Source organism: Protomyctophum parallelum (genome assembly GCF_964188405.1).
Source record: "Protomyctophum parallelum genome assembly, chromosome: 20".
Classification (NCBI taxonomy): Eukaryota; Metazoa; Chordata; class Actinopteri; order Myctophiformes; family Myctophidae; genus Protomyctophum; species Protomyctophum parallelum.
The window spans coordinates 31,004,905-31,024,808 of record NC_139718.1 but is presented as its reverse complement, the minus strand read 5'-3'; the positions used below and the strand labels follow the sequence as shown (position 1 = coordinate 31,024,808).

Here is a 19,904-nt window from a genome sequence, read left to right as displayed (position 1 = left end):
CTTAGGTATTAGGTCCACATGCACTGATACAGCTGCCCACCTACTCTACAAAGGAATTCTTAGCTAGCAGTTTCCTTTCTATTTAGCGTCCTTCTGCTTGTAAATTGCTCCCTTGAATAGAAAAACACAAGACTTTATTCCATGTAAAAGTACTTTAGGTGAGAACTATTGCATGTGTTGCTACCTCCAGTACTCGGGATGTGCAGAGACTTTTATATTTTTAGAATTACAGGCAATACACTTAAGAAATAGGAGGCCATTACAATATCACTGTTCATATATTACCTTCAATCATAGTAAATTGTATTCAGGTTCAGTATCGGTAGAAATGTATAAAGAAATGGGTATCCTCATTAGAGACATTTTAAGACTATTGCAGGTGTTGGATGGGAAGGAGAGCTAAAGATTTGTGCCCAGAACTAAAACATTCCTCTTCGCATGTAGCATTTTGTTCCTGTGTCGGCCGAAACCTTGTATGTCCATGACCGTTCCTTCTTTATTATCATTTTATAAACATTTGTGTTGTAACTTGTTAGCTTGTAGATCTGATTTGCTAAGTTTGTGTGGCACTCATATGATGAAGTAGGGCATTCATTTATTTGTACCTTCTCAAAGTAAAACTCCTTGTCAGCTGGTTTCTCATTCATGTGTACTACTTTCCACTCCACCAGGTTCCTTCAGCACTTTGCCCTGAGCAGTGTGGGTCAGGAGCCCATTCTTAATGACCATCTGGGGGCGCTGTTCTCCTCCACAGAGATGAAAAGCCCTCTGACAGCCCAGGGAGACAAGGTGAGCTCACTGGGTGAAGGGCACGGAAACATAGCGGGAAATGCATTTATTTATTTAGCTTTCTACGAAGCAGTTTAGCATTTTCTCACTTTCTTGTTTGTTTGTGACAAACTTGATTATGTTCAATATGACTTACTTAATCCTATTTGTGCCCTGGCTGTGGGACAAAAGGGTACAATGAGTTGTTCCAGTGATTCCTGCCTTTCTATTTAGCTTTGTCTGGCTGTATTTGGAAGTAGAGTAGGCAGTGCATCTCCCTTGGTATGTTTTCATAAAGAAAAGCCAACAGGGAGACCATGTGGAGGAGACACAGGATGAAACAAATGGCAGACTTCCATCCTAGACTTGCAGGGATACATATATACATACTCTTCACTACACTAGTACACATCATTGACAGAACTCTCTGAACAGGTTGTCATCACCATCGTCTCTGGGCTTCCAGGAAACCACAAGAGCAGGCTCTGCAACTATCTGGTACAGTTGAACAAGGAAGGTGGCAGGTAAGAGACAAGTCATTTGTATTCAAAACATAAGCCCTATTTTCAACATGTGTGGCAATGCAACACATCATGAGCTTGTAGATCAGCAGTTTTTGCTATTTTCTGAAAACATTTGACTATAATGACATGCCCAAAATAGGGACTATCATTATTCTCATTATTAATTGCATGCCATAGGTGGGTGGTATACCAGCCTGGTCCAGACAGCTGCGATGGCTTCTCCGCCTCTCACCTGCAGCACTTTCTGTCCAACTTCCTGGAGAGCCAGCGAGGTCCAGGGGGAAAGCCCAGACTGATGCTGCTCACTCCTGGGTAAGGAAGGGTCCATTCAACTTCAACTTCAGTGACCCACTGATCTCGCAATGTCATTTTTCAGCACAGGAAAAAAAAGAACAGTTGGAGCCAGCTCCGAATCTCTAGTTGCACATGTTATTCGGTTTTTTTGTTATTTTTCTGTCACTTCTTCTGTCACAACACTGCCTGCCAGGCTGTCACATAAATGAAAAAAACAGCAACACAGGAAAGTAGGTTTTTCTGTTATGTGATTGTGTGTATTTACTGATTCCCTTCTCTCTCACACATGTTTGTCTACAGATATACAGATATTCTGGACCTGGTCCAGGCGGTGTTGTTCCATCCAGACCCCGTTGTCCAGGCTTGTTTCACCATTGGAGCTGTCACGGCCTGTGTGGACCCTCTCTCCTCCTGTATGGAGCACAGGTAATATTTCTCTCGCTGTCCTTTTCTGGATGCTGAATAATGAATGCATCCCTGGGTTCCTGTTTGTTATTTAACTATAAAGCTCATCCAGGAACAGCACTGCAGTAGCTGACAGTAAGTAAGTAATACTTATGTCAAGTCTATTTTAAATACCAGATATGTAGGGCTTATCGCATCAGGACAGTTAAGCTATTACCAGGTGAATATTAGTCAGTGAATGAATTATGAATAACAAAATTGCATTTCTAATACTCTGTACTGTCGCTCCCTAATCCTTCGGGTGCTCAGTGTTTCTTCCTATGGGGTAAACCCAAACATTTGGTCTCTATGTGTGCTAAGATTTAACCACATGAACCCCAGCATCCTTATTCTGGGCATGTCATAATAGGCAAACATCCATTGAAAATAGCAGATCTACAAGCCCATAATGCATCTCAAGAGATTTGGTGTAGAGGGAACCAAGTATATAGACTAAAAGTATTTTCAAATACTATTTGAGCAGCAGTATATTATGCAGGATGAGGGAGTGCCAGATGTCCTCAGGGTGTGATGATATTGGTAGATCATTGAAATGCTGGAGGCTTCCAGTCCAAGGCTACATGACACTTCTGACCTACTGACCCAAGCTAATTTTCTGAAATTGTCGAACACGACCCGTTTACAACGGTTATTATTGAGAGTTGTCTAGCGTTAATTTTTAATTAGCCTTGTGTTTCTTACCTAAACGTAGTCTCCCTGATTGCTGCTTGCAGCACACCTGCTCATAACGACCATATGTTTCTCGTTTATCATTATAATCGGATTGGAGTTTCCATTGTATTGCATTGTATTGTGCTTTGCAGAGCATACCGGTAACGACACACAATGACAACTCGATTGTTTTACCATTTTGAACCATTAACTAAACCGTTACATTAATATCAACAATCTTTGACATAACTGCCTGAACCTTGTTTCACCTCTGCCGACACATGGCAGTGCTCCAATCATTTAGTGCCATCCGATTCTTGTGGCAAGATTTTGTCTGCACTTTGTTTTTTTTTGTTTGTTATATACAGTATTGAAAAAAGATTTGACATGAAAGCAAAATGTACTAGGCTAATTATGGATCACTACTGAAGTTGAGGCCTAATGTATGCCTCCTCGCATTGTCCTGTATTGCGTTTTTTTCTAGATTGTGCATACAAAAGTAATGGGCTGACATGTGACAGGGTAATGAGCTTGATGCATGTTGGCCTGTGCCTGTGGTTGGTTAAAGATGGAGTGCCACAATTTTTGTATTTTTTCAGTCTATGAGGTGACAGTACTTCATTAGACACCCTGGAGTCATTTTTATGTGCAATGATGTATTCCCGTTGTATTTAGGGTTTCTTCCTGGAGGCTGAACCCTTGACAGTCAAACGTGCGAGGTGCCAATGGAAAAAACAGTAATATAGTAATATATCACATTATCAGTCCCTCCCCTAACCCCTCCCCCTTTATCATACAACTACAGCTATGGGTGCGGCTTCAGTTCAGGTGGATCACCACCCATCACCACCCGCCAGGCAAACCAGGCATACTTAATTAACTGGTGGGGGTGCCCACATAAAAACGACATTTTAACAAATACTGTACACTTTTTTTTTTTTATAAATTCGTCCTCCTTATATAACAATAAGACCTGATGATCATGTTTTAGGTTGGAAAAAAATCATGGCACTCCATCTTTAAGCCACCGCCCCACCACCGACCACAATACAGATATCTGTATTACAAAGATGGAATCATCTGTTTTTGAAACACTGACTGTCTATTTCAAGTAGTGCCATTTTCCCAAAATGGAAATTAAAGGGATTTTGCATTGAAATCCTTTACATACATCCCCCCTGCCTGCCTGGCCCAGCTGTGGAGAGGCAGCTAGCAGTCTTAGTTAGTAATGTGGTTTAGTGCTGACTTTTCCATTCCAGGCAACGTCTGTCAAGCCTCCTGTCCCTGTCTGTTCGCCCGCTGATTACGTCGGGTGGGGAGAGGGACAGGGATGTCTGCGGACCCCGACCACGGTGCTAATTGGGTGTGTTTAGCCCGGCTCAGGGCTGACCCTCCTCTCAACCCTAACTTCTAATCCATTCCGCTCTCTCCTCATCGGAGCTCATCAGTCAGTCCTGATCCGTTGCTTTTTGACGGACGGAGACAGTTCATTACATCGGGACAGGAAAGATGAATACCTTTCCATACCTCCCCAAATGCACCGGGTTGAGGGGCTCTGGGATTTGCATTTTGTTTGTACAGTGCGTGTGCGTGTGTCCTCGCACATTTGTGGGCACCACATGCTGCTGTGCGAGTACGAGTGTGTGTGGTACACACATTCTCAGCTGTGTAAAAGGGCGTGGAAATGAACTTATGTACAGTATATACAAATACAGTACACACACATACTGTACAGTATGTGTGTGTGTCACTGATGCGTGCAGGCGGAGGCCATTCATGCTAGCACTAGCAGGTACTGGTTTTGGCTGATCAGTCAGTGCAGGCGGTTGAGAAAAAATGGAGAATATAACATGGATCGATTAGGAGACCCAGAATAAATTACATTAAGCTGAAATGAAATTATAGAAAAGCTTTTAGCTTGGTCAGTTGCCAATCGCCGGTACAGTGTCTTTCTATGTCTATGAGCAATGGCGCCTCCAGAGGCATAACAGCATTACCTGACCATAGTATAGAATTAGACTGTTGATCGCTGCACAACTTTAGCCAAGCACCCCCTGAGTGAGTCATAAACAGAGTTATTGTTAGTGTTGATACAATGGCTTTCCGCACAGGATCAGATTTCAAATCAAAAAAGTGCTCCTAAGCCAAGTAGTATTGAAACATGGTCTTGGTGTATGTGACACCCATGTACTATATGAGTAACACATTCTCCTTCTCTTTCCAGGTTTGGCTTTCCCAAGCTGTTAGAGCAATGTAGCCACGGTAAGTTTTATTACAAAGCTTTACTATGCAATCCCCACACAGTTATTGTTTCCTCTGTTATTTTATTTATCAGCAGTGCTTAGAGGCGATTTAAAACGCCTCTGTCTATGTTTTGGCCCAGTTGTTAACTTGTTACACTAACGCAGGTTGCAGTGTTAAAAAACTATTTCCTCAGGACAATCGAACACAAATTGTAACATCAACTCAACGAGCATCTGGGTGACACTTCTTTGCGTGGGAAAAAGGAGTGAGTTTATTTTAATGTGCCAGTGATGGCACTAGCAGTGGTGGTAAACGTTTCTCACTTCTGTAGAGCACCGCTGCTGCCACGGAGTCAATCAAACCACCATATTGTTCAAAAGATTTTAAAGGCTTTATGGATGACTGGGGAGGGGGGTCAAAACAAATGCTGATCTGTGATAAACAGTGGGAGCTGATAACGGTGTGCAGACTCTATTTTTATTTCCATGGATGACGTGCCCTCTAAATATGGAGAGGACTGCAGTCTTAAAGTACCATACCACTGTCATTACCGTACATGTTATTGTCTAATACTATTCACAGCTTTGGCCATATATTGTACATAAATATAGACCAGTAATTATTATTAATTAATTAATGGCTTTTCTTTTTGGTGCGTATGCTTTTACCTTTTTTTTCGTATACAGTGTACAGTCAGTGTGTACATAAATTCCTATTCTTTCTTTTCTACTGTCTGTGTCTCAGGTATTGTGAGTGCAGTGGTGTGGACGGGGCTGACAGACTCCCAGAAACACCCTGTCATGCAACATCTTCAACAGCTGATTCGCTCCTCCAATCCCATTGCTGCCTTCATCCTGGCAGAGAAAGGAGCTGTCACCAGGTTATTTTTCTTTCTTTTCTTCACAAGTTAATACCCTATTATTGCGACTGTAAGTCGCAGTTTACTATGAAAACCTCCATTTCCCGTTAGTCGGCCGGGCGGTTGGTCATGCCCCCATATATGGTCACGCCTTGTGACATCACACCTCGTGATACGTCACGCCTCCATATATGGCCGTCTCCATATATGAAGATCACAACACTGACCTCTTCAAACCCTGGATAGCATGGAGAAGACTGGTTCATCACCTAGATCTGCATATATGGAGCCGGCCAGCAACTCTGACCTCAAACCCTTAGATCTCCATATATGGAGCTGACCTGTTCTTTTTTATACTTGTTTATTGCCATTATTAGGTCATTTACAGGCAATTTGTTCATTTTCTCTCGGTTCATTTTTTTTAAGTGTAAAAGCAAAATAAGTGTCATTACACTCTGAAGAAGCATACATGCACAGGCACACATCTACATACGTTTGACCTGTTCTGACATTCCATATGTTGATCCTACCCCACCCGTCCTTCCTCTTTGATGTCTCACTTTTGACTGATACCATTCAAACTCTAGCCGGGCCTGCCCCAAAGTTATTAGTGCAGCCACGCCCGGCACCCGGCTAAAACTAGAGTTCTCAACAGGCCCGAAAATTAAGGCCCGGCCCTACCTGGGCCCTTATCAAACCATGTACACTCAAGACACTGAGCCATATATGGCCAGTACATAATTCATACCATATGTTGATCTGACCCCCCCATGCCAAAGCGCCAGCACTCGCACAGTAGTCAGTAGTCTGCCAGTGCCCCCATTTTTCTTTTTTTGCTATTTTTGAAAATCTTTGCAAACATTTTTGCTTATAATGATAATATGCCCAACATAGGGATGCCAGTATTCTGAAGTCTGTCTGTGGGGTTTTTAGATAATTTTTTAGTCAATGAAACAAGAGATTGTGATTTCAGATACATTGGATCCATTGGTACGGAAAGTGCTCTTTCCTGAAAAGTAAAGGGTTTTGGACAAACAAGGTTTGCGCCCGACAGTGGCGTTATATTAAAGTCCCTTCTTGTTGTGTATTTTTTCATTAGGAATGAAGACGTGAAGCAGATCTTATCAGACAGCACCTTCAATGAGCCTCAGATGCTGAGAGCGCGTTACCTCCTCTACCCGGGATGGTAAGAGACTCCGTGTCATGTTTTCTCATACCCCGGAGGGACACTGACTGACAGCACATTCTATTTCACAGTAATGGTATACTTCAAAGTCACATAGCCACAGAACTGAGCAGTTTCCGTGCAACATGCAACATTTGGGAGATAAAAGCTGTGCTCGAGGGCAAGTTGTTGAGGGAGAGAGAGAGAGATAATGGTACTCCTTACTGTACTGTACATACAGGCCAGTATTTGTACTTCTTAGGAGCCACAAGTGTTGTTGTTCTGATGGAGCCTCACTAACAAAGAATTACTTGGAACTGCCCCCCCCCCCCATCTATCCATCTAACCCCTCATCAGAGTTCACACTATAACCTTTTGGCCACCAGTGGACAGATCATGATCTGTGTTTATCTCTTGGCTCAGCATGCGTCACACTCCCACCACCACCACCACCACCATGCATCTCCATTCCCATTCCTCTGGTTTAATTTATGTGCAGCTACAGTGGTCGGAGAAGGGATGGTATTGGTTCCTGATTGCTGTAAAGCCCCACAGGGCATCTTCTGTTCTATCACCAGCTGCCTCCCAGACATGCAGTAACAAGCTGTTGGCTGTGCAGTTGCCATGTACACAGAGAGAGAGAGAGAGGGCCCAGACCCTCCCTCCTTGCCTCTGGAGTAAATCTATCCACACCCCATGCCTCAGTGGTCCGCCTAATTTGAAGCACTGCTAAAAAGGCTCTGCCCTGATCATATACGCCTGGTTTCTGGCCTCAGCCGCTATGATTTGATCGTTTTCAGCTGCAGTGCTGTTGATTCTTTTGATGAGCGTGCGTGCGTGAGAGAGTGGTTGTGATCCATACATGCTCAGACCTTATTATCCACTGGCCATGGTGACTGTTGAACTGACCAGTTTGCCAGCCAGCTTTTAACATACCGTACATGCAACAAAACCCACTCTGCCGCCCCCTCTGCCGCCCTTCCCAAATGATACAAGGATGCCAAAGTAATCAAGCTCAACCTGCCAGGCAGTTCTAAACCAACCCCAGCAGCATTTGGCTGCTGGCCTGTGTTAATGCCCCTCGCTGTCAGTACCATGTGTGTGTGTGTGTGTGTGTGTGTGTGTGTGTGTGTGTGTGTGTTGTGTTTCAGGTGCAAGGGTACTTTCTCCTGTGGCTCAGGGTCACTTGTCCTCGGCCAGCACTTTGTGACGTTCAGCCGCCCCCTAGAGAGGCCCCTGTTTGTCACCCGCTTCAAAGGTGAGATGGAAAAATAGCCCCCCCACCACCACATACGGGCTTGCGCGCACACACGCGTGCAAGCCCATACACTCTCAAACATGCACATTGATGCACAAAATCCTGTTCACCACACACAGACCCCCGCACTTGACAGAACAGAAGCCAAGATATGATCTGGCAGGGTGTGACAAATGATTACATAAGCTTCATCTCTCTCCCAAATATGGAGAGGATTGTGGTCGGAAACTAATTGTCAGCGGTTGGTGTTAAAAGACTGGGTCACACTGGGTCACTTTGGGATTACATTACCCTGTTTACGTAAACACAGTTTAAATTAAGGATTTGAAAACTAAACCATATGATCTCATTGCTACCGTATTTCTGTACTTGTACCTGTCCTTTCTACCCTAGCGCTGAAGTCATCACTGAGGACCAACCCGTTCAGAGGAAACATGTACAACATCTGGGGGAAAGTCAGGTTTTCTGGTAGGAGTTATGCTTCTCTATAATTATTGACGTACTACAGATTTTACACATTTTCCCGTAAGTTACTGAATGATAACCTATTAACAGTTTGACTGCGGAAAACGATTTACCAGACTTTTAATCAACCCCCCTTCACTGCCGAGATTGTTGTATTACCTTTAGAGCATACGCTGAATTATTTGGGCTTTTAATCCGCGAAAATCGAGCGAAAAAAGCTTCCCCCGTTTGTTATGAACGGCTGGACCACCCGCCATCTTGGTACACCCGGAAGACGCAGCACAGGACCCTCCTCCATGAGGCGTTGAACCCCATTCGTTTGCATTGGCCTCAATTTCCCAGAAGCCCTAGCAGCCCACAGCATGTGACGATTTCCGGTTTCTTCGTCAAAACAGATGCACCTATTCTCTTTCTCCGCGGCGAAGAAGGATTTTCTATTTATTTTTTACATTGCGGCGGATTAAACACATAAAACAAAAGTCGCGTATGTCCGATATGGCAGCGACATTAACCTGGAGTAATCCATTCAAAGCACGGAAACTGTTAACATAAATAATTACCCTGTTAGGTCAACAGGTCTTCAAGTTCAAGTGTGTGTGTTAAGACTTTAACGTGATGTGTTTTTTTCACTGGTAAATATTTGACCTTCATTTGCATTTCCCAGTTATTTTGGGAATGATTAGAGAATGGCTTGCCCTCGAGGCAAGCAAGAAGCGACTGACGGTAGGAACTTTGCTTGAGTGCTTTGCTCTGACATCATCATTGTTTTCAGTCTAGTGTTTAGCCTTTAGCGTCACCAGTCTTGATGTTTCACTCCCTGTTGATTTGACATTCATGTGTGTATATAGACTATAGTCTACTCTATAGACTATAGTCTATAGTAGCACTGTTGCATGAGCTGTGTAGAGAGGTGTGCATTATGATTGAGGACAGTTGTGCAAGAGAGGTATGCGTTGTGCAAGAGAAGTATGCGTTGTGCAGAGAAGTATGCGCTGTGCAGAGAAGTATGCAAAGAAGTATGCGTTGTGCAGAGAAGTATGCAGAGAGAAGTATGCGTTGTGCAGAGAAGTATGCAGAGAGAAGTATGCGTTGTGCAGAGAAGTATGCAGAGAAGTATGCGTTGTGCAGAGAAGTACTGTATGCAGAGAAGTATGCGTTGTGCAGAGAAGTATGCGTTGTGCAGAGAAGTATGCGTTGTGCAAGAGAAGTATGCAGAGAAGTATGCGTTGTGCAGAGAAGTATGCGTTGTGCAGAGAAGTATGCGTTGTGTAAGAGAAGTATGCAGAGAAGTAAGCGTTATGCAGAGAAGTATGCGTTGTGCAGAGAAGTATGCGTTGTGCAAGAGAATTATGCGTTGTGCAGAGAAGTATGCGTTGTGCAAGAGAAGTATGCGTTGTGCAGAGAAGTATGCGTTGTGCAAGAGAAGTATGCGTTGTGCAAGAGAAGTATGCGTTGTGCAGAGAAGTATGCGTTGTGCAAGTATGCGTTGTGCAGAGAAGTATGCGTTGTGCAGAGAAGTATGCGTTGTGCAGAGAAGTATGCGTTGTGCAGAGAAGTATGAGGCGAGTGATTCTGATTGGTTGAGTTTGTACATTCCCTTAGTGTCTAGTGGATTTCAGTTGTTTTTAGCATTTTATTTACATCAGATCCTTCTGTTTATTAGTTCTTCTGTTATTTAGCACTGGTTTCCTGTGCGTATGTTATTCACATTGATTTGGGATGCATTTGGCACATGCCTTATGTTGTTTTGTGACACACTTCACATCAGTGCTGTGGCCATTTTTGGGACAGGGGGATTCCTTAGATATTTGAGCATTAACACTGCACCTCAGCATGCCCTTCTTTCCATACAAAGCCGCCATTAGTAAAGTAAGCATTCTACGCAGCGTAGAGAGACTCTACATGCATCAAACATGATTGTGATGCCTTCCTTCCGTCTCTGGACACTCCAGACTCAGAAAGGATGATGGAGGTGAGTTACAACACCATGAGCGGAACCCTGACCATGGTCCCGGAGCATGGCACCAACATCCCGCAGCATGGCACCAACGTCCCGGAAGATGGCACCAACGTCCTGGAAGATGGCACCAACGTCCTGGAAGATGGCACCAACGTCCTGGAAGATGGCACCAACGTCCCGGAGGATGGCACCAACGTCCTGGAAGATGGCACCAACGTCCCGGCCCACAGTCCCCACGAGGCCACCACTCCCTGCTTCCTGGTGTTTGGCGGTGTAGGACTCACCCAGGATGGACTGAAGGACTGGCTCAGACTGTGTGTGAAGCAGGTAAATGGACATACAGTCAAGTCAAGTTACCGCAGAAGGGTTTTCTGTGCACTACAGATGCACAGTAGGCTTTCAACTGATCCCCATCCCTAAGCGTTCCTATACAGTAAACGGCCAGGACATGAAACATCTAGTGACACCTAGGCAAATCTTAAAGGGATTGTGACATTAAAAAAAAGGTTTTGGAATTGTTCTTGTTTTTTTTAGGTTTTCTAATCTCAATTTCACCCAAAAAATATGAACTTTTAACATTCAGTAGATTTTCTGTGATCTGGGGTTTTCTGGCTCAAACAGGTGCTCTGATTTGCCGGCAGTAAGTGACATCACTTACTGCAAATCCCATATATGTCAATGGGATTTGCCAGCAGATGTCACTGTTTCACTGTGTTGCCTGTTTTCATTGTAGCTCAAAAGGCCCAAAAAACCCCAAAGAAAACTTCAGACCACAGAAAATCCACTGAATGTTCAAAGTTCAGGTTTTTTGGGTGTAATTGAGGTCATAAAACCTAAAAGAAAAAAGAAAAATAAATGAAAATGAATGTCATAAAACCTTTAATAATGTATTCTTTGATCACAGTGCTGTTTGTGTTTGGTGCTTACAGAGGGAATCCAAGAAGCCTAAGAAGGCTAAACACACTCTCTCAACACAGGAAATCAACCATATTCATGTGAGTTCTCTCTTGTCATGACACACTGACACAGTAGTGTGATAGTAAAGTTCAGTTCTAGTAAGAGACCACCCTTGGGAGACATCACGCAAAACCACACAGAGGCAAGACATCCAAAGTCAATGTTCTTTTATTAAACTAAATAGAGCAATAGAGTGGTTAGCTCCCGGCTGCCCTGCACCTGTCCAACTCACTTGTCCAATTGGGAGTCATCAATTCTGAACTGCTGATACTGCCACTATAGACTGGCTTCCAAAGCAGTAAGCACTACAACTCAAAATTAAATAATGAAGAAAATCATGCATGTATACACAAAATCAAGACCATCAAGACCGAAAACTACAGTTTTCTTTTAGTCATTCAGCACTGATAGCCTAACAACACCCTGGTGCCAGTGGTGCAGGTGCACCAAGAAACACAATGGGACGAAGAGAAAGACGCTTTGTTTTGCACTTGTTGCTTAATTGAAATGCTCATTGTTTTTGTTTTGTTTTTTATGCTTGCTTTGGGTAAATATTCATTGTGTTTCTTTCTGCTCAGGTGACCAGACACCTGGAGCCTCTCCCACAAGGCTACTTCTATAATGGCTACCAGTACGTTGACATCTTTGGAAAGAAATGTCACTACCATCCCTGTATCCTCTTCAGATTTAATACAGTCATGAAAAGAAAGGTGTTTTCCGGGGTTGAAACCTTTTTATTTTTTAAATGTCATGGGCATGAGTCAGAATGCTATTTTTGTTTCATCTAAGCACCCAGTCCATTAATGTCGGATTTGATGGCCATTGAAAGGTCATGGGGATTTGATTGGCAAGCGTTAAAGAAGACCAATAATGGCTTCAGTTATCACAGAGGCTTCAAATTCCTGGATGTGTATTTTGCGGTGTATTGCTGTTTTAATACACTTTGTTGTTCACCTTACATCACTACTGCTACAGACATGGATAACTTCATCAGAGAGTACCTCGCTGAGGCCAACAAGGAGATTGAGTTGTTCAACCACCAGCTGGACCTGCAGAGCCAACCAGACCTGTTTGATCCATGAGTCCCAGTCCGTACTGTATGTGCTCTCCATCCATCTGTCTGTCTTACGTCTTAAGGGAACCACTGTGGCAGTGTTGGGAGGGTGGGAGGGGTTACTGCCATTCTACAATACAGTCACTTGAAATCCATCCACTTTCTAGGACCAGAAAAATGTTGCATAATCGTGATGTAACATCTTGTTTCCGCACCTACCACTGGCACGTCCGCTAGCTAATTGGCCGCCGGAAAAGCGCTGTAGCTGCTCGAGCAATGTGATTGCGAGTACGATTAGGTGACATGTTGATCAAGAAATGAGCGCTCCTCACCTGACTGCCATAAAAGTTCAGTTATAAAGTAGATCTCAAACATGCTGTTTGTAAAGTGGTCTGATCCGGCTGCCTAGCCTCACATTTACAGGGAATTTCCTGCCCCCCCCCCCCCCACCCCCACCCTCTCTCTACATACAGTCTGTGCATTTCTGTTTATCATAGCCGTCCAATTAAGGCCTCTATTTCTGTCCGGGCGTGGGCAGCCGTGTGATTCTGGTAGGCTTCTCCCTGGTGGGGTTTCTCAAGAAGCGCTCCCGGTTCTGTTGTCACCCAATCCAGGGTCCACCTGTTAGCTTGTCTGTGTGCCACTCCGAGGCAGAGCGAGCACTTAAATATTGGCCGACTCTGTTGGCCCGAGCGCAGGCTTGATGAATGATGCCATCAATCACACAGAGATACAGCCAGCCCCTCGCGCTTTATTTTAAGTCTAAAGTGAATCTAACGACACAGTGCAATAAAGAAGGACTTCATCTCCCCCTCAGGGAAGAGCTGCCGTTTTCATGCAGTGAGTGGAGGCAGTCTTGTACAGAATCAAGCGTGAGACATGTTGACTCACTGAGGCCACAGGGAACCTGTAAAGCACATTATTGTCTCCCATCATTCCAATTGTCTATAACTGCCTTCCAAAATATGCAGGCCCTGGGTAGACAACCTGCCTCGTTTTCAATGCTACACATTCCTGACTGTACCAAGGGCTGAGTTTGTTTTTAGTGCCCTGAACATTCGGCCCAAATAGCAGATCTACAAGCTCACAACACGCCACAGCGTTGTGAGCATGTAGTTCGGCTATTTTTTTAGATGAAGATATATTTAGTCTCGTGCAAAAATAAGAGGGTGCCCATTATAGAGCCCTGGGGGACTCCGGTCAACTAAGTCTGGGGTTTAAGTGGTTATAATGTTTCCATTTTTAGCTTAAAATCTAATCTTCCGAGAGCGGCTGCGATAAGCTCTTAGCAACAGCAGGAATCATGACCATCACCTCCAGCTTGCATTGCTGCTACACACTAAACAAGTCCATGTTAATATATCCAATGAAATTACTGTGTAGGTAGAAAGAGAGTCAGACACAGTTACTAATGCCAATTTACTGGGCTCAGGTGTGGATCTCTCATCTCACGGTTAAGCACCATGTGATGTTAATACATTGATCTGTTTTCCTTTGAACATTCCTAATTTGTGCGACAGTGGTTTTTATCGGGTTTGGGGAAAGGATTTGGGAATAGTGGCGACTGAACACAAAATATGGTGTTGGTCCATTCCTGGCTACGTTAACGGTGGACAACACTATGGTCCAGGGCATTGGAGGAAATAAGGGGTCAGGTTATTAGAGGAAAGGTTAAGGTAAGACTTTGTGTTAGTGTTGTGAAGTTGTGGAGAATAAGACTTAACGTCTCTTCTCAGATAGATAGAGTAGATATGCCCCTGTGTGCTCTTTGACCCTGATTATCAGTAGAGTCAGTCACACCACACAGTAAGCTTGTATTCTTACTGTCTATGCATGTCTTCCTCTTATCCATAGGGTTCCTACACACAAGTGTTAACAGATAATGTACGTAAAACCAAAATGTATGGGGGAAAGTATTGTTTATCTCTCATACATACATTATACTATACATTTAACCTACTATCATTTGACAAATGTTGGTACTGGTTATGGTTGATGTCAAAACAAACTACAAGACAACAGTATCCTCAGATGCACATTGATATGGTCCAGTTGATCTTTTTGGAATTTGGTCATGTGACCCAGTTACATAATGGCATATGTCGTACAGTAATCAGATTATTTCAGATCTGTGTCAATTTGACATGTGTAGGAACCCTGTCCTCATCCAATAGTCTTAATGGCTGTTATCCACTCATAGGGGTCAGCAGTGTGATCATTAACATAGGGCAGTAGATACATTAAAATGGCATTGACTTTGCCTTCAGTGAACTGATCGTGTTAAAGGCAAAGTTGAGCGCATGAGGAAATGCGTACATGATTTTGCTGCTACTATAATAGTACTGTTTATTATATTGGCCTTTTGTAGACATACCAAAAACAAAATGGCTTAGTACTCACTTCTGAGTGCCCAAAGATTTGAATCGGGTCAGCTGAGAAAGTAAGGAAAAGAATAGGAGTCCATGTTTTGATTCCATACTAAAGCTAGTTATAGATACACAGAGAGGCAGGGGTAAGTGGGGAGGAAATGTCAACGGGTGTACACTTCTCTGCCATCTCGACTGAGTCTTTCTAGCTTGTTGAAACAAATCTGGACCACATATGTGGCTGTCTCCAAATTTGACATACAGTAGAATGGTAATTAAGACCTTACAGCTTTCCAATGCTTTCAGACATAAAGATAATTTAGTACCAACTATTGTTGTATCCTGCAAGTGTATATTGTTGTATCCTGCAAGTGTATCTCTAAGCGTTTCAGCCTTTCTGAAACCTTAACATGCAGCCACTGCTGGCCCCTTCTATCCTAGCAGTAGAGCCTATGTTGGTCCAACTAAGACATACCGTCCAATGCTAGATGTCCCACAGTCTTTAAAAAAAATAACAGTGCATAGAAACTAGCAACTAACATAGCAATGAAGTATGCCTGTAATATGTATTATCCTGGCATGTAATATCCAGCATAAAAAGAAAGAGGTTACTGGAGTGGAAACGCTTCACCTTCAAACTCATTGCCCTTTTTTTCGAAATGATTGGAAAATATAATCGACACGTGTGTTGATTTACACACGCTGTGAGCTTGTAGATGTGCTACAAAAAGAAAATTTAACGATTTTTGGCTATAATGACATGCCCAAAGTAGGGCCACCAGGGTTAAGGTGGTTAACCTCTCTCACACACAATCCTCCTTCACACATAGCAGAAGTGCAATTGTATGTATCTTGTGCTCTTTTATATAGATAGTGTTCATGACTTACAGTATCCTCTTAGAACTCTTTAAGGACTCACTGAATCTACAAATATGCTGCTAAATTACCGTCTCTCGGCATGTTGGGTTCTGTGCTGTTGTAGACTTGAGTTTTGAGTGCCTTTTAAGGCCACAGTACATGAAGGAGACTTAAAGTGAATATGTTCTTTCCCAAAAAAATAATCTGGAGATGCTGCAGCATATTAATATTGATTCATTTACTAATTAAATGAATATGAGGTATTTTACCACTATCTCTGTGTGTATCTCAGTGACATGTACTGTCACTAAATGACTGCACAAGCCCAAACATATTAGACCAACCTGTGGTGCTTTTAAAATGCTAGCAGCCTCTGTGGATAAAATTACACATTCCTTTTGTTTTCACCAAAATATCTAGAAGCTTTGGAGAAAAGTTCTTCACTGTCGGGTGTTGTGATTTCGAGGAACAGTTGCTCTCGTTCTGCTGTTACGTAATCCCACAGAGACCAGTCTCTACTGATGGTACCATATCTATGGGACAGAGACCAGTCTCTACTGACAGTCAAATAGCTGATGGTACCATATCTATGGGACAGAGACCAGTCTCTACTGACAGTCAAATAGCTGATGGTACCATATCTATGGGACAGAGACCAGTCTCTACTGACAGTCAAATAGCTGATGGTACCATATCTATGGGACAGAGACCAGTCTCTACTGACAGTCAAATAGCTGATGGTACCATATATATGGGACAGAGACCAGTCTCTACTGACAGTCAAATAGCTGATGGTACCATATATATGGGACAGAGACCAGTCTCTACTGACAGTCAAATAGCTGATGGTACCATAATGGGACCTATTCTACATGTTGCAGTATTGGAACTGATCCACTGTTTGGTCTACAGGTTCATATATTATAAAGCAGTCCTTAAAGGCTCAGGAAGGTCATGTGAGGTGTTTGTGATATTCAGCTCTAACATTATAGCTGCACACACCGGTACTGTATGCTACTACAGTACTACACCGGTACTGTATATGCTACTACAGTACTACACCGGTACTGTATATGCTACTACAGTACTACTTAATACTGCAGCTACACTATGTTGCATGTGTTCAGATTTCATGTGAAGATGATAACATGTACTGTATATATATTCTGAGATTTGCCTTTCACCAAACTGGTACAACAGAAAGAAAATAATTAACTATATTTTACATATCTGGTAAAAGAATTTGAGAATTTACCTCGATACGACACATAATATTTTTGTAACGACTGTGAATCGAGCATATGAAATGCAGAAGAATCAAATCTTCACTCTTTCTCGCACAAAATGTAATGAAGCAAAAAGCATTTTTTATTTTATTTTATTTTTTAAGAATCAAGAAATAAGAGAATCTAATTGGTTCCGAGACGTAGTCAGGTTTCTCTGATCCAGCAGTGCCTTGGCCACGGCTAAGAAAAGCAGAAATACCTACAGAGAAACTGCGTTCAAAGCTTGTTCGTGTCGCCGTGGTTTTAGCCACCCGACAAGAAATCCTTAACAGTGTTGGTGAAAGGAACCCACAGAATCGTTGTCTTTAAAAGCAATGTGTTCTACTACAGCCAGAGAGAAAAGTAGGCTAGGTTAAATCGGGAGGACCAATGGAGGGCTCAAGATGATTCAGGTAACTTACTTAATAAAGAGACCAAAAGAAACAATGCCAGGAACGGAAGCCATTGTCCTTGTATGACTGGTTTGGGGACTGATGTGAAATAAGGATTGAGTTTGTGGCTAAAGTTGGGTGACCCCTACTTATTTTGCACATTGGGGGTCCCCAGGGAGCCCTCCATAAGTCAGTCTCTCTCTTGTATCTCCTATTCAGCTCTCTGGCAACACAGACTAAGCACCCTATTGTCTTCATCCTGTATGAAGACTAGGGGTTTTTGTAGCTGAAGTTATAGGACAAAAACAAAGTTTGGTGTTAAATAGATTTTGTACGTGGGGGAGAAAAAGGGTGAAGTTCTCATATATGGGAGATTTTGTTTTTGTTTATTTCCATTTTTGAAAATTGGCTCCTGCATTTCACAAGGGTCTGAAAATTTGGAATGTATGCACTTTTTGATGAAATGAATATTTTTCATTCCTGTTTCTATGCTTGTAAAAGGAGTAGTGGAGGGATGCCTAAAGATTAGTTTTTTTTTAACCAACCAAATACAGGCCTCAGGCTACCCTTGATACTAAGTGTTTGGGCCCATTCCGTCATGAAGAGGTTATAAGGGAAACACAAGCTACACTCACCCCAATAGACCTCACAGACAGTGAGATTTAATTTACTCAGGTACAAGTTATATTCCCATGACTGAGATGGCAAATTCACTCTATCAAACTCAAAATGTTGTAGCAGAAGATGTGGGGAAGGGAGGTGGGTGGGGTCAATTGGCTGTATAAAAGTTGGCCACACAGTATAATACAGAAAAAAGGGATGTTATTTTAATTCAGAGCTGCATCGATTCATGTCGGCAGGTGCTTATAATGTCACAATGGAAGAATTTGATCCGGGGAAGAAAAATAAGCAAGAGTTTCTTCTCCCCTCTCAGAAACAAAGAGTAAATACGAATGTCTCTGTTGGCTCTCTGTTATGCTAAAAAGTTAATGGGAAAATATTTTTGTGCCAAAAATAACTTACACATTTTGTTTTGAGGGGTGAAGTCTACAGACATTGAACGAAATTCAATTGCGTTCTACACGGAACTACTGTAACTTTTGTTTTTTCCTGTGACTGATGCTTTTATAATCTTAAGTGTTGTATTTATTGCACCAATTAATCCATTAAATATTTATATGGTTAATCAGTGTCTGCTAATTTCTCAAATGTTCAGTTTAGAACTTTAACTTTGAGTTGTGGAATTGTTTTGAGGAAAATGTGGAAAAAAGACAAAAATCATGCACACTTTGCTACTCCAAAATGTGTTTACTCAATAACGTTGGGAGGCAGGATTAGTGTGGACTTTGATATCAAAGTCCACAGGCCAATCGCAGCACTTTTATAAACCCAAAAGGAAAATAATAATACATTTTTGGATGTCATGAGACCTTTAAAAATAGAAATGCATATAATACATGACATAATAGTCCATACATGGATATACATCAGATTCCTGATGGATTTGACTATATCATCAAAGATTGGTCTCCAGTTTTTAGTTGTTCCTGGATGTTGGAGAAATTATATCCGACAAAGCATTGGGGTAACTAATTTGCCTATTCAGTTTAAGCTCTATGGATCCTTTAATCAACAACATGGAGTCCAGGCTGAAGCATCCTCTCTTAAAGAAATCTGAAGATGTACTTAAACAGCTCAAAGGACTAAATCCATACAAAACAGGTCATGACAATATATTTCAATAAGGATTTTCAAGACGCAGCTGAGATCATCACTCCCTGCATAGCCCAGATAACAAACCTGTCCATCACACAAGGACTCCTGAACCCAGGAGTTCAGGTTGGCAAGAGTAACTACTATGTTTAAAAAGAGAAGAACATTTTAAAGCCTGCAACTACCGTCGTCCATTCTATGCGCAGTGTCAAAGGTAATAGAATGGGTTATTTTTATGAACAAATAGACGCATATATAGCATAACTTAACCTGTAAATGTTTGACATGCTGTCCGTTTGGGCAAACGTATGCCTTTGGGTTTCAACCATGCAGTGGGTGAGGTCTTATTTGGGAGGAGAACAAGTGGTGGATGTAGTTATCACCTCAACCGCATGGTCATGTGGGGTCCCTCAACCGACTGGCCCTCTTTTCCTTTTTATTAAGACAGCTTGCCTGGTTCTTTTGAGCCGGTGACTCGACTCTCCTAGTCTCTCACTATGAGTTGAGTTGAAAAAATATACTTCTACTATACTAGTGTATTTAATATAATATCTGGGCAAAACAGATTTGAAACTCTTCGGGTCTAATATGACGTCTCCAGGGTTCAGAGACTAGTGGTAGTCGATGACTGAAGTTACAGCTAAGG

General features: G+C 42.5%; 1 protein-coding gene across 1 annotated transcript in view; it reads left to right on the top strand.

Annotated features, from left to right (window-relative positions):
* The window catches only part of dnaaf9 (dynein axonemal assembly factor 9), a 34,289-nt gene extending 15,572 nt beyond the window's left edge, over positions 1 to 18,717 (top strand). The window contains exons 25-37 of the mRNA XM_083792566.1: positions 672 to 789; positions 1,204 to 1,292; positions 1,470 to 1,604; positions 1,887 to 2,012; positions 4,927 to 4,964; positions 5,691 to 5,826; positions 6,905 to 6,991; positions 8,122 to 8,228; positions 8,622 to 8,696; positions 10,646 to 10,980; positions 11,583 to 11,648; positions 12,189 to 12,282; positions 12,586 to 18,717. Coding sequence (XP_083648692.1) covers positions 672 to 789; positions 1,204 to 1,292; positions 1,470 to 1,604; positions 1,887 to 2,012; positions 4,927 to 4,964; positions 5,691 to 5,826; positions 6,905 to 6,991; positions 8,122 to 8,228; positions 8,622 to 8,696; positions 10,646 to 10,980; positions 11,583 to 11,648; positions 12,189 to 12,282; positions 12,586 to 12,692 — 1,513 coding nt within the window. The 3' untranslated portion in view covers positions 12,693 to 18,717. The remainder of the gene's footprint in view (positions 1 to 671; positions 790 to 1,203; positions 1,293 to 1,469; positions 1,605 to 1,886; positions 2,013 to 4,926; positions 4,965 to 5,690; positions 5,827 to 6,904; positions 6,992 to 8,121; positions 8,229 to 8,621; positions 8,697 to 10,645; positions 10,981 to 11,582; positions 11,649 to 12,188; positions 12,283 to 12,585) is intronic.
* Positions 18,718 to 19,904: the final 1,187 nt, after the last annotated feature.